Below are 13,856 nucleotides of genomic sequence, written 5' to 3'. Positions count from 1 at the left end.
GCTGCCCCTGGATCCCTGGCAGTGCCCAAGGCCAGGCTGGACATTGGGAGCTCCTGGGACAGTGGGAGCTGTCCCTGCCATGGCAGGGCTGGATCAGGACAGGTTTTAGAGTCCCATCTGACCCAAACCATTCCATGGTTCTCTGATTTCAGTGTGAAAAAAAAGAAAGAAAAAAGAAAAAACAGTTGTCAAGGCCTCTTGCATTGCAAAAAGTGTGGAGGACATGGGTTGTTTTCTGTAAAATTTCCATTTGCAGGGTGTGTTTATTAACTCTCTGACTTCCTGTGTCTGCAGGTGGATGAAAGCCAGACTGGAGAGCCAGGGTGGCTTGGTGGAGAGCTGAAGGGGAAAACTGGATGGTTCCCTGCCAACTACGCAGAGAAAATTCCGGACAGTGAAGTTCCAACCTCTGCCAAGCCCACAGCCGAGCCCTCTGCAGCTCCCAAAGTGGCTGTGCAGGAAAGCTCCACTGCCCTGGCAGCTCCTGCCCCTCCAGAGGCTCCTGCAGCAGCCAACAACTGGGCAGACTTCAGCTCCACGTAGGTTTGGGTGCTGCTGGGCCCCTCGGTGTGTGGAGCCCTCTGGAACTGGCTCTGAACACAGGAGCCAGAGTGCAAACTGAAAATCCCTTCTGGGAAGTGAAAGATGCTTTCTGTAGGGATCAGTTGGAAGTGCAGCCCTGCAGGATGTGAGGCTGCTCCCATCACAGCTGGGCACAGCAGGAGCAGGAGGCATCCCCAAGTGTGGATGTGGGACAAGGTGTTCACTTCCCTTGGAATCACAGAATCCCAGACTGGTTTGGGCTGGGAGGGACCCCAAATCCCACCCATTCCCAGCCCAGCCATGGCAGGGACAGCTCCCACTGTCCCAGGAGCTCCCAATGTCCAGCCTGGCCTTGGGCACTGCCAGGGATCCAGGGGCAGCCCCAGCTGCTCTGGCAATTCCATCCCAGCCCCTGCCCACCCTGCCAGGGAACATCCTCATCTCCTCATCTCCCACTTAAATTTCCTCTCCCTCAGTGGGAACCCATTCCCCCTTGCCCTGCCACTCCCATTCCTAATGAACAATCCCTCTCCAGCTCTCCTGGAGCCCTCCAGGTACTGGGACCTCCTAAATCCCTTTCTCCTACATTAGTTGCCACCAAGCCTTACTGAAGGCTTCCAACTTACTGTTCTGTATAATGCTGATGGCAGAGATGACATGAAAAGCTGATTTAATTCCTGATGACAGCATTAGTAAAACTGAGGGAATTTCAATGCCTGCCCTTCCCTGGATGTCTTAACTCAATACACTGGGCACTTTTATCAACTGCAATTCCTTTGGCTGTCAAATTCATATTTATAAACTATTATCTCAATAGCAGGCCCTGGCACAGGGTGCCCAGAGCAGCTGGGGCTGCCCCTGGATCCCTGGCAGTGCCCAAGGCCAGGCTGGACATTGGGAGCTCCTGGGACAGTGGGAGGTGTCCCTGCCATGGCTGGGCTGGCACTGGATGGATTTTAAGGTCCAAACCCAAAGCATTCCATGATTCTGTGTCTAAAGGAAAGGGGGGATGGGAGAGGTCAGTGATGTGCAGGGGGGAAAATTTCAAACCAGTTTTAGGAAGAATGATGAATTATTTTTATTTCTCTTTCCACTGCACTGCTTGAACTTCTGTTTGTTGGGACACAGCTAAGAATTGAAATAAAAACCTGTCCTTCAGTGGCAAGGACAAGGAGCTCAGTTTGGGGGTTGCCTCTGAAGGTAAAGCTGTGGTGGATCAGGGTTCAGTTGCACTGCTGCACCTGGAGTTAAGGTGTCATGGAGAAGAAATCAATGTAGAATATTGAAATATTTGTTCTGTGGAAGTTTTTTTTTTTGTTCCTCCTGTTCAAAACAGTAGGAATTACATTGTTCTTTTCTTTTTCTTTCCAGGTGGCCAACAAACACCAGTGAGAAGCCAGAGAGTGATAACTGGGATGCCTGGGCAGCTCAGCCTTCCCTGACCGTGCCCAGCGCGGGGCAGCTCCGGCAGCGCTCGGCCTTCACTCCTGCCACTGTCACAGGCTCGTCCCCCTCCCCTGTCCTGGGCCAGGTGAGCTCCTGGGCTCCCCCAAATCTTCTGAGCCAGCACAAAGGCTTGGAGAGCCAAGTGTGAACTTTGTCTGTGCACTGAAACACTCACCTGGCATAGGGGAGCACCTGCAGAGCTGCCCCAGCCCTGGGAGCAGCCCAGGGAGCAGCTGGAGCTGCTGGAGAGAGCCCAGAGGAGGCTCCAGGATGAGCAGAGGGATGGAGCAGCTCTGCTGGCAGGAAAGGCTGGCCCAGCTGGGAATGTCCTACCTGGCCAGGAGAAGCTGCAGGGAGAGCTCAGAGCCCCTTGCAGGGCCTGAAGGGGCTCCAGGAGAGCTGGAGAGGGACTGGGGCCAAGGGCTGCAGGGCCAGGAGCCAGGGAATGGCTTCAGAGTAGGATTTGATGGGATCTTGGGCAGGGATTGTTCCCTGGCAGGGTGGGCAGGGGCTGGGATGGAATTGCCAGAGCAGCTGGGGCTGCCCCTGGATCCCTGGCAGTGCCCAAGGCCAGGCTGGACATTGGGAGCTCCTGGGACAGTGGGAGGTGTCCCTGCCATGGCTGGGCTGGGAATGAAATGAGCTCTGAGGCCCCTCCCAATCCAGGCCATTCGATGGATCTTTGATCCCTTGGCAGCATCTGGGGCAGGATTTAACACAAATCAGTTTCTGGTTTGCTGGTCTGGGATGAGTTTTTTAGATTTTGCTGGTCCAGGTTTGGGTCAATTCCTTGAGGCTTTTTTGACCCCTATGACAGCTTTCACTCCCAGGTGGGTTAAGTGGAATAGCAAAGGCAAAACTTCCCAACTGAGTTCTGTCCCTGTGTTCAGGCATTTCCTTTCACTCACTGGAACAACAAACTGTTCTTGGGAGCTCATGTGTTCTGGGAAGTGCTAAGTATCTACCTCAGAGCAAAAAGAAATTGGAATGTGCCATGAATAATGTGCAGCAAAGCATCATTTCCATAGAATGGACTGTAAGTCCTGCCAAAGCAGCTTCATTTTGGGTTTATTACATATGCATCTTAAGTAAAATTAATTAATTTAATCTTGCATTGCATTGATGGTGTGTTAACTGACAGAAATGGAGGAGGACTGTAAACATTTCTGGAATTACTTTGGAAGTTTAACAGTTGCTTTAGTTGAGAGAGAGTGTATTTGTTGCTGTCCCAGCAGCTTAGGGAAGGAATTCCTAAAGCAGCTTTCTTGCTGGAGGTGCAGCACCAGTGACTCCTCTGTTTGTTTCTGAAGGGTGAAAAAGTGGAGGGGCTTCAAGCACAAGCTCTGTATCCTTGGAGAGCAAAGAAGGACAACCACCTGAACTTCAACAAGAACGATGTGATCACAGTGCTGGAGCAGCAGGACATGTGGTGGTTTGGGGAGGTGCAGGGACAGAAGGGCTGGTTTCCCAAATCCTATGTCAAGCTCATTTCAGGCCCCATTAGGAAATCCACCAGGTATTTTGTTTGCTTTTCCTGTCCTTTATTCTGTGCTGGGGTAGAAGGAAATAGGAATTTTTTCCTATTGCACACTTGAATTTTGAAGTTGTACCCTGTAAAAATGGCCTTGTTTTCACTTGGAGGGTTTTGACATCCAATCCTGAAAATTTGTGTCAGCATCAAAAAAACCAATCTCACTTCTCCTTGGGTCTTGCCTCACCAACAAATTAATTAACCTTCTTAATTTTATGTGACTTGCAAGTGAAAAATGAGTGTATTGGACTTTCTGAAGTACAGCTCTGTAAGTCAGAGCTCCTCTCTGCCCAAAATTAAAAGGTATTCTTCAAATCTGAATTGCTTCTCATTATTCTTGCAGGGTTAAACATTTAAAATCTCATTTTTTTGTAATGTGAAGGCAACATTAGCCTTAGGAGTATAAATGAGAATGATTTTATATAATTTTTTTCCTGAGGAAAAAGAGGAGATGCAGAAAATTCTGTATTTAAGACATTTACTTAAATGTGACCATAACAGGCCACTGGATTCAAAACTTTATTTTGCACATTTACTGTCTCTTCTTTTAAAACCCAGGGAGTTGCTTGGGGGTGCAATGTGCATTTTCAAGTTTGAAATATAATAATAATTATTCTGAAGAGATTGAATTTCTTAAATAACCATTATTTTCTTCTAAAGCATGGATTCTGGTTCCTCAGAAAGTCCTGCTAGTCTGAAAAGAGTAGCATCCCCAGCAGCCAAGGCAGCGATGTCAGGGGAAGGTGAGTCCTGGGTGGCCCTGGCAGCCTCTTACTCTGGCATTGAACACAAGAACTCTGCTCTCTTCCAAAATCAGGATTGTGCTGTTCAAGTGGTGTTAAAATCCAGATGCAAATCTAGAATAATTTTATTATTATTGTTATTGTTATTATTGTTATTATCATTATTATCATCATTATTATCATTCTCATCATCATTCTCATTATTCTCATTATTCTCATTATTATTATCATTATTATTCTCATTATTATTATCATTATCATTATTATTATCATTATTATTATTATTATTATTATCATCATTATCATTCTCATCATCATTCTCATCATTCTCATCATTCTCATCATTCTCATCATTCTCATTATTCTCATCATTATTCTCATCATTATTATCATCATTATTATCATCATTATTATCATCATTATTATTATCATTATTATTATTATCATCATTATCATTCTCATCATCATCATTCTCATTATTCTCATCATTATCNATTATCATCATTATCATTCTCATCATCATCATTCTCATTATTCTCATCATTATCATTATCATCATTATCATTATTGTCATTATCATTATCATCATTATCATCATTATCATCATTATCATCATTATCATTCTCATCATTCTCATTATTCTCATCATCATCATTATCATCATTATTACTATTATTACTATTATCATTATCATCATTATTACTATTATTACTATTATCATCATTATTACTATCATTATTACTATTATTACTACTATTATTACTATTACTATTATTACAGTTTATGTATGTTGTGTTTAGAGAAGGAACAATTTCACATATCACAAAAAATATGAAAATTTCTAATATTTTTGCCATTATTCTGGTAACATTTTCTGCTCTAGAAGGGTTTTTCACAGAGGGCCCAATAAGCACATGGTGTCAGGAATTGGTAAATATTTAATTTTAATTTTCCCCAAAGCTCATTCCCAATTAATTAAGCTCTTAATGAAGGCAGTGGCAGTCACTTGGAGAGCCCTGGGATCTTATGGTCAGCTCCACGTTAAAGGTGGAGCCTGGGGCACAGACACAGAATCCACTGATATTTTAGGGAAGGGTTTTAAAAGGACAATTCCTTCAGCTGCAGGAGAATGTCCCCACCTGAGCTGCCTTAACTCTTACTCCCCTCCAGTGCAGAGTCAGCTGTAGGTTAATTAAATCACAGGCAGATCAATTAATCCAAATTTAGGTTCCAGGTGAACGTTTGTGTATCTGATACAGCACACCTTGAGTTTCTAACTGCAATTCCAGGTACAGTTTTAGGGACATTTACATTTCATTTGTGTCTGGCATGAGCAACTCAGAGGAGGGAACAGCAGAGAAAAGGGAGATAATCAATGATTTCAAAATACAGTAAATATTCTGTAGAATCCCAGCTGGTTTGGGTTGGAAGGAACCTTCAGGATCACCTTGTTCTGGTTTTCCTCCTATTTGAGGAGAAGGAATTGTGGACATGCAGAGTCCTGTCCCAGGTGGGATATCTCAGGTGTTGTGTTTGTATTAAAAAGGAACACAACTTTGGTTTAAACACTTCAAAAAAGCTGTGATTTTGAGGGACAACAAAGCAGGGATTTAACATCTTCTGTTGAGAGGGTTCACGTGCAGAAGGGGATTTTTGAGGTGTGTGGAGTTTGCATCCCAAACTCTGAAAATTCCACTCATCAGCACAAACCACTGGGAAACATGTTTAATATCTAAATGAATTATTTATATACATTTTAATTACACTAGCAAATTATATACAAACCCCCCCCTGAGGCAGCCTTTTGATAAATCCTATTCAGTTCTGCTAGATCTAATTTTATTCATTAAATATTGATGTTTCAATGAGTAACAAATAATTAATAAATAATTAATAATTCTATATAAAATATTAATAATAATAAATAATTTGCTTTCTGCCTAGCCCTGATATGAATGAGGTTTTGCAGAGGATCACTGGGGATGTGTCAGGAGTTTTCCATGTGCTGTATTTCCCTTTTCCAGAGTACATTGCCATGTACACCTACGAGAGCTCGGAGCAGGGAGACCTCACTTTCCAACAAGGTGACCTGATCCTGGTGACAAAGAAAGATGGTGACTGGTGGACGGGAACGCTGGGTGATAAATCAGGAGTTTTCCCATCTAATTATGTGAGACTCAAAGATTCTGAGGTAGAGAAATGTTTTCTTTGGGGTTGTAGTGGTAGCTGCAAGGCAAGGGCATTGTAGGGGAAATAAAAACACATTGCAGATTTACTGAGAGTGGAAAGGAAAAACAGTGACAATAACAACAAGAGTTGCATTTCACAACTTAATATATCATAAATAAATAAATGAATCCTCATTGACTGGGGGGATCATCCATTAAAACCATGCCAGTAGTGCACTTGGCAGTTTTTTAGACTCTAATCAGAACAGCCATGATTGTTTTATTGCCCTGGTAAGTTTTTAATGCCTGAGCTGTATCCTACTGCCATTATTTTCAAAATCCCCAAAAATCTACACAGTAATATTTCAGTCTATTACATTTTTCCCCTATCATTTCTTGCAGTCAACAACAAATTTTGCACCAAAACTTTGCTAATTACTGTATTTATTTGACAGTTTTTGACTGAATAATAGAGGTTCTGTTTCATCTCTTTTTATCTTGAAATAACTCCATAGAACATATCCTTGTTTATTTGTTTTTATTGATTTATTTTTAGGCATTCTAAAATGAGATATTCTCTCATTTACATGGCTTGAGAGGATAATTTATCTCCCAGTAGGAATTAGTTTAGATTCAGAGTTGGGTCCATGGCTGATCTCTTGATGAGAAGGATTCTGGTTTATATCTCTGGAATAATGGGGGGTTAAAGGTAAATCAGTAAAAACCAGTGGATTTTGGGCAATCTGGATGGTGATGCACAAATACTCAATGAAAAACTGCAACACAGAGCCTGAGCAGAATCACTCCTCAAACCATTCCTGCTGCTGGAAAAGCCAGAGGGAAAAACCTGCAGTGAAATCTGCAGCTGCAGGAAACCTTTCAAGAGGAAATTTCTGCAGTGCCAAGAAATTCCACCAACATCCTCTGGGCCAGGACTAAAAACCTTGTGGTTAGAGATGTTTAATATTGCAGCCCTTGGAGAGATGGGGGCAAATCCCCCCTTGGGGGCTCTGTTGGCAAATCCTTGTGGAGATCTCACAGTTGAGTTCTGAGTCCCCTTTTGTCCAAGAGCTCAGTTTGGTGTTTGTGTCTCCTCAGTTTGCACCAGCTCCCTGCACTTCACCCAAAAGTGCTCCAAGTGCTCTTTTTACTGGTGAAAATCCCACCTTCAGCTCCTGTCTTGATGGGAGAGGGAGGATGAAGCACAGAGCTGCTGGGGTGTTGTTTTCATCCCAGGGTTCCTGTGCCTGCAGGATCTGGCTCCAAGTGGGGAATTGGGTTTTGCTCTCCAGCCTGGTCCCAGAGCCAGTTTTTGCAGAGGATTTCACAGTCCTGGCTCTCTGGGCACTCAGATGTGCTGCTGGGCTTGGACAGCTGCCCAGGCCTGGAAAATGCTCTGAAAAGAGAAATAATTCCATGTGTTCTGCACTACTGACAGGCCCAAAGAAAAGCAGGGGTGATCTTTCAGCAGCAAGGGCAGAGTTTCTAGAAATGACTCCAAATTTCAATGGTATCTACAGCACAAGAATTTCTTTAATTTGTTCTTTGCTAAGCTGTTCACCTCAGGGTGCTAAAATAAACCATTCCCTCTTCCTTGAAGCTTCAGTTTATTAAAAAAGTGGGAAAGCTTTTGTTCTTCAGAGGAACAATGGCACAATGGCCCATCCTAAGGGCTTTCCTTAGGGGGAACTGAGTGGATACAGGGTTTTATTCTGGACACTGGGGAGAATTCCCTCTGTGGGGATGGAGCTCAGGGAGGGCTTGGAAACAACAATTTCAAAACATCTGATTATAAAACTTCACATAGGGGTTCAGAAAATAATCCCTGAATGGATCCAGTTGGGATTTGAAGGGTCCTGTACAACACAATTGGCAAGGCCTTGCTGGGCTTTATTAAATTTCCAAAGCCAGTTTGGCTCTGCTGGTTCAGGAGACTTCATCACTTGTCACAAAATTCCCTCAGGTGCTCAGTGAGTGTCCCAGGTGTGCAGGGGGATAGAACAGGGCCTGGCCTCGCTGGGCCAGAAATGGGGACCATCCTAAATGCTTTATTTATGAATTTAGGTATTTATTGAAGTGCTGTGGGATTTTTCCATCTGTTCCTTCTGCTTTTGCACCGAGGATTCAGAGAATCCTTAAGGATAATTCAGACTTGGTCTGGTCAAGGTGATTTTGAAGTTTGTATTTTAAAATCATCTCTCTGTTTCACAGTAAAGACAATATCCCAGCCTGTTTGCTCTGTCCACGTGCTGCTAATCCAGCAGTGTGGATGCTGACCAGGGGATGTTTGGGAGGAGGAGTTCTCTGAAGCTCCAGGCACTTGTTCTTTCCTGAGGAGGGCAGAGGGTGTTCCTCTGCCAGAAACACTTCCTGGGATCACCCTGTGGGATGACCTTTGGTTTATCCTGGTCCATGGGGCACTGGAGGCCATCTCCCCCTGTCCCAGAGCTGCACTGGGACCTGTCCCTGAGCCTGGGGGCTCTCCTGGCTCCCTGCTCTGGGAGCCCTCCTAACCCAGGGCTGCAGGGAGGGCTGAGATCTGGGGACATTCAGAGGAGCTCAGGGAGGAGAGCAAGATTTGCTGCTCCTGTGGGGTGTAACTGTAATAACCTGTCAGTGACAGGAAAGGAGCACTGAGACATCAAGGCAAGGCAGGGATGTATTAATAACCCATTTTATAGGGGACTCAGAACCAGCACAGGGGTTTGAATGGCCCTTTTCTCTCAGCCACAGAACTGTTCTTTAGTTACTCCTCAGATTCATTTCTGCCAGAATCCCCAAGTTTCCAAAGCATCAGTTGACAGGGAGAATATGGAGGAGGAAACTGTGCTGTTCCACAGAGGATTTAGGATTCTGTGGAAGCCTTTGGGTGGTTTGATGTTGGCTCCAATTTTGTAAGGAGGATCCTGAAGGTGAAGAAGGTGAAGTTGAGGGAGGTGGAAGTGTTGAAGGCAAGAGGACATTTATGGCTCCCCAACATTTCTGGCCACACTACAGTTTAGATTAAAGTTGCTCTTACCCACCTCAGACCCCTTTACTGCAGGATATGAAACTGTCAGTGGCCTGGGAGGGAACTGCAGGAATTATTTAGGGGGCAGGAACTGGACTGATGTCACGTTTTGCTGGATTTCTTGTGGTTGTTCAAAGGCTTTGCTTCCCAATCCTGGGACCCTGATGTTCATCCCCCACCTCACCCTGTCTGGGTGCAGGGAGTTTCTCAGGAATATTTGTAATCCAGCTGTTTGCAGGGATGGAAACTTCTATTGGTGTTTCAGCTTCAGCTCCACAGAATTCCCATTCTGCAGATAAATGAACTTGCAATTACAAATGGGATCTACTTTGGAATTACAAATGGGATCTACTTTGGAATTACAAATGGGATCTACTTTGGAATTACAAATGGGATCTACTTTGTTATTTGCAGCCCATGAAAGGGAATAAAAGTTTGCCCTTCTGCATTAACAAATCATCCACTTTGTGCTTGGTATTTATTCCCTGATGTTTATTGCCATCTAAAATATTAAGGATTTCTGTAAGAACAGAATTTCCTGTGAGTTTTTGACTCCCATGCTTGTTGAGTGTGTTGAGTGAAGCTTTGTAAATAATTTTCATGTACTGGAGAAAGAAATCTGAGTGCTAAACCTGCATCTTGTTCTCCATTTCAAGGCTCCAGGAGCAGCTGGGAAAACAGGAAGCTTAGGGAAGAAACCTGGTGAGTGAAATATTGTGACAGCACCTTCTCTCTATTCTTAAAGTGTTCAATTCAGTGGCAACAAAGCCTTTCTATAAAAATAGAGTATGCTTGCTCTCTTGGTTATCTTGCATTGATGAAACCATTATAAAATAACTGGAAAAACTGCAGTTAATAAATAATGTAACTGTAATAAAAGGATTCACCCTCTAATCATTCTAGTGTGTTAATCACTAAAGAACATGCAGCTAGAGAATAATAATCTGCTTGCTCCAAAGTGAATGTAAACTTCCTGATGGATTGCTCAGCAGAACAGGAGGAGGAATTTTTTATTAAATACAGCAGGTGCAGGCAGGAGAGTGGAAAGTTTAAACAGAGGAAATGCAGGAGCAGAGTCAGTGCTGGGTGAGGGCAAAGCCAGGGGGTCGTTGGGCTGGGAACATGGCTCTGCTGCTGGAAAAGGCAGGGATAAAATGGGATTTTGGGCAGGGATTGTTCCCTGGCAGGGTGGGCAGGGGCTGGGATGGAATTGCCAGAGCAGCTGGGGCTGTCCCTGGATCCCTGGCAGTGCCCAAGGCCAGGCTGGACATTGGGAGCTCCTGGGACAGTGGGAGGGGTCCCTGCCATGGCTGGGGGGCTCTGGGTGGGATTTGGGGTCCTTCTAGGCCAGGACATCCCATGACTCCATGAATTTGTGTGCTAATCCCAGATCCAGGTTTAAAGCACCTTTATAACTCAGCTCCAGGCCTCTCCATCACCTGCAGCTCCCCCTGCCTCTCCCTGATCCTGGAGGAGATCCTGCTGTAGTTGATTTCTGTGTCCTTTTCAGTGCCCTTGGATTGCTCCTCATCCTCCTCATGCTCCTCATTTGTATCTCAAATGCTTCTCTGATAACTTTTTGTGTTCCTAATGGTCCTTTCCTTCTAAATTTCACATCAGTCATTTGATTGTTTCCATGTTGGGCTTCAGCTCTCTCTGTATCTTCCCTGCACCAAACCCTCCCTCAGTTCCCATCCTTCCAGGGCTGGTGGACTCCTCTGGCCCCAGCTGCCCTTGGAATGAATCCCTGAGGGATGAGTGACTGTCCTGGATCCCCCAGGGAAGGTTCAGCAGCTCCAGCCCCCTCTGGGTGTGTTTGATGTGTTCCCCTCACCCTGCACATGGGGATGGCACCAGAATTCCTGCAGCTCCTGTCACCTCCTGCTGGATCCAAACCTTCCTTAACCCTGTGGGGACCAGAATTGTTCCCTGCCTTTCCACAAGCACCGTGGAGCAGAGGGAGCTCCACCACCTGCTTTGTGTAAATCCCTGGAATTGTGAGCTCCCAGTTCCTCTGCTGGGAGGGGCTCAGACAAGGCAGCTGTTCTGTGAGATCCAGAGATTTCCAGAGAAATCCTCTTTTGCTGCATTTGGAAAACATTCAAAATGGGGAAAAACTTTCTGCCAGCCTTAATTTGCACCTCTTGGTGCAAATCTTCATTATTTTGTCATTGATTTGTCTCCTCTCCTTGGGGAGCTCAGTGCAAAGATGTATTGACTGGAAAACACTGGTTTTTAAGAGTTTTACAGTTCCTATTCTTATTATTCTTACTATTATTATCACCATAGAGCTGCTGCACCTCTGATTTATTACTTTTTATTGTAATTATTCCTATTAATTAATTAATATGAATTAAACTTGTAATTATTCCTGTAGTGCTCTGAACCTCTCATTTATTTTACAATTACCTCATGTATTCATGGAAATACATAAATCCATAAGAATTTTATGGAAAGAAATGACACAGAGTTATAGCAGAATTAACACTGGATAAAATGTATTCAGATTTTTTTCAAATTAACCTTTTCTTTCCTCCTCTGCTTCAACAGAAATTGCCCAAGTTATTGCTTCTTACACAGCAACAGGCCCAGAACAGCTGACTCTTGCTCCTGGCCAGTTGATCCTCATCAGAAAGAAGAATCCAGGTGGTTGGTGGGAAGGAGAGCTCCAAGTTAGTTCCTTTTTTTTAACTAGTAAAATTCAATTTTTTTTAAAAAAAAAAGTTGTTTTTTAGTAGTTCAAAATGCTGGCTGTGTCACTGAGAAATAGATTTCACAATGTTGTGGAGTGCAGCAGCTCCCAATAAACCCCTCCCCAGGGTTTATAATAATATATAATAATATATAATAATTATATATATAAATATATATATATATGCTGTTGGTTTATTTGTGCAGTGCAGATCTCAGACTAATTCAGTTATTTTGAACACTTTGTACCTGCCCTTTTTGCCTTTGCTGGTGATCTTTTTTTTCTTGAGATAAAATCTCTCTTGAGAAATCCTCTTCCAGGATTCCTTTGAGGTTTTCTCTCACTAACCCTGATGCTGCTGGTAACTTTTAGCTTTAAGCAGTTTCCATTAAATGTGTTTTAAGATGGAAAAGAAACTTCTCTGAGCAAGAGCTGTCACAGTTATCCCTGGGCAGCTGCTGTGAGGCTCTGAAACAATTAAATTTTGGTTGTGTAAATGCTCCTGTGTGAGTTTAGACACTTTAATGTCTTACATGTAGTTTTACAATTGGGTTTTTATTTTGTTAGCAATCCCCAGGTGTTCTTGTAATTCTCCTGTTCCACACTTGGGGGTCAGAGTGAAGGGAAAATAAGGCAAATGTTTTAAGAATTATATTGCTGGTTTAATGCAGTGTTCAAAAAATATCTTAAATGATCTAAATAGACTTTAGATCAAGTGTTTTCTTTTTTTAGTGAAGATTTAGACAGGGAAGAAAGTAGATCAAGAACAGTAAATCCTTTAGATGATCTTTTTTTTTCCACCAAAGTTAACAATGTTTTTATGAGGCAAAATTCTCCTTGCCCAAAATGCCAACCTTAATTCTGACACAGAAAATAAACAGCTAAAATCATTCTTGATATAGAGTTAGGAGCTGGGATTCAGAATTCTGGAAGAACCTTTCTTACTGTAAGGAATTTTTATGGATTTGGTAGAAAACAGGGATTGGAAATAACAGGAGGAGGTTTCCTGCTTTGGTGACACAAGGCATTGAAAAGCTTGGATGTGTCTCTGTAAAAGAAAAGAGAAAATTTGGATTCTTAATCTCATTTAAACTGTCACAACTGGGGATCTCTTTAAACGTAATTCTTCCCATCATGCAAGCCTTTAAGTAGAAATGTGAATGTGTTGATGTTGCAATATTCAGGCAGTGGCACAGGAAGAGCTGAGCTTTTCCTCAGCAAAGCCATTTTCCCGTTCTGGGCTGGGCTGTGGGCTGGGCTCGCGGTGCCTGCCCCGGGCTGGGGCTGAGCGGGCGCTGTCTCCGCAGGCGCGGGGCAAGAAGCGCCAGATCGGCTGGTTCCCCGCCAACTACGTCAAACTGCTGAGCCCTGGCACCAGCAAGAGCACCCCCACCGAGCTGCCCAGGCCTGCAGCAGCCTCAGGTGAGCCCTGCCCTGAGACCTGGGCCTGCAGCTGGGAGGGGTGGGGGGCTCCAGAGCCTCGGGGGTGTTCCTGCATCTCCAATTCCATCCCCATTCCATCCCCATTCCATCCCCATTCCATCCCCATTCCATCCCCATTCCATCCCCATTCCATCCCCATTCCATCCCATCCCCTCCCATCCCATTCCATCCCTGCCCTGCACTGTGGGACAGGAGCTCTGGGATATTCCTACATCCCCCATCCCCATCCTATCCCAAACCATCCCATCCCCATCCCATTCCATCCCCATCCCTATCCCAT

The 13,856-nt window shown here is 44.2% G+C and overlaps 1 protein-coding gene across 6 annotated transcripts in view; it reads left to right on the top strand.

The window, feature by feature from the left end:
* ITSN1 (intersectin 1) overlaps positions 1 to 13,856 on the top strand; it is a 98,370-nt gene that overhangs the window by 62,569 nt on the left and 21,945 nt on the right. For all 6 annotated transcript variants that reach the window (XM_033517186.1, XM_033517237.1, XM_015618743.3 and 3 more), the window contains 8 exons: positions 295 to 539; positions 1,915 to 2,074; positions 3,300 to 3,505; positions 4,181 to 4,263; positions 6,288 to 6,454; positions 10,098 to 10,143; positions 11,992 to 12,113; positions 13,441 to 13,555. In XM_033517186.1, coding sequence (XP_033373077.1) covers positions 295 to 539; positions 1,915 to 2,074; positions 3,300 to 3,505; positions 4,181 to 4,263; positions 6,288 to 6,454; positions 10,098 to 10,143; positions 11,992 to 12,113; positions 13,441 to 13,555 — 1,144 coding nt within the window. The remainder of the gene's footprint in view (positions 1 to 294; positions 540 to 1,914; positions 2,075 to 3,299; positions 3,506 to 4,180; positions 4,264 to 6,287; positions 6,455 to 10,097; positions 10,144 to 11,991; positions 12,114 to 13,440; positions 13,556 to 13,856) is intronic.

This window comes from Parus major, chromosome 1 (genome assembly GCF_001522545.3).
Source record: "Parus major isolate Abel chromosome 1, Parus_major1.1, whole genome shotgun sequence".
Taxonomy (NCBI): Eukaryota; Metazoa; Chordata; class Aves; order Passeriformes; family Paridae; genus Parus; species Parus major.
Note: the sequence above shows the minus strand (reverse complement) of the source record. Positions and strands in the feature narration are given on the sequence as shown.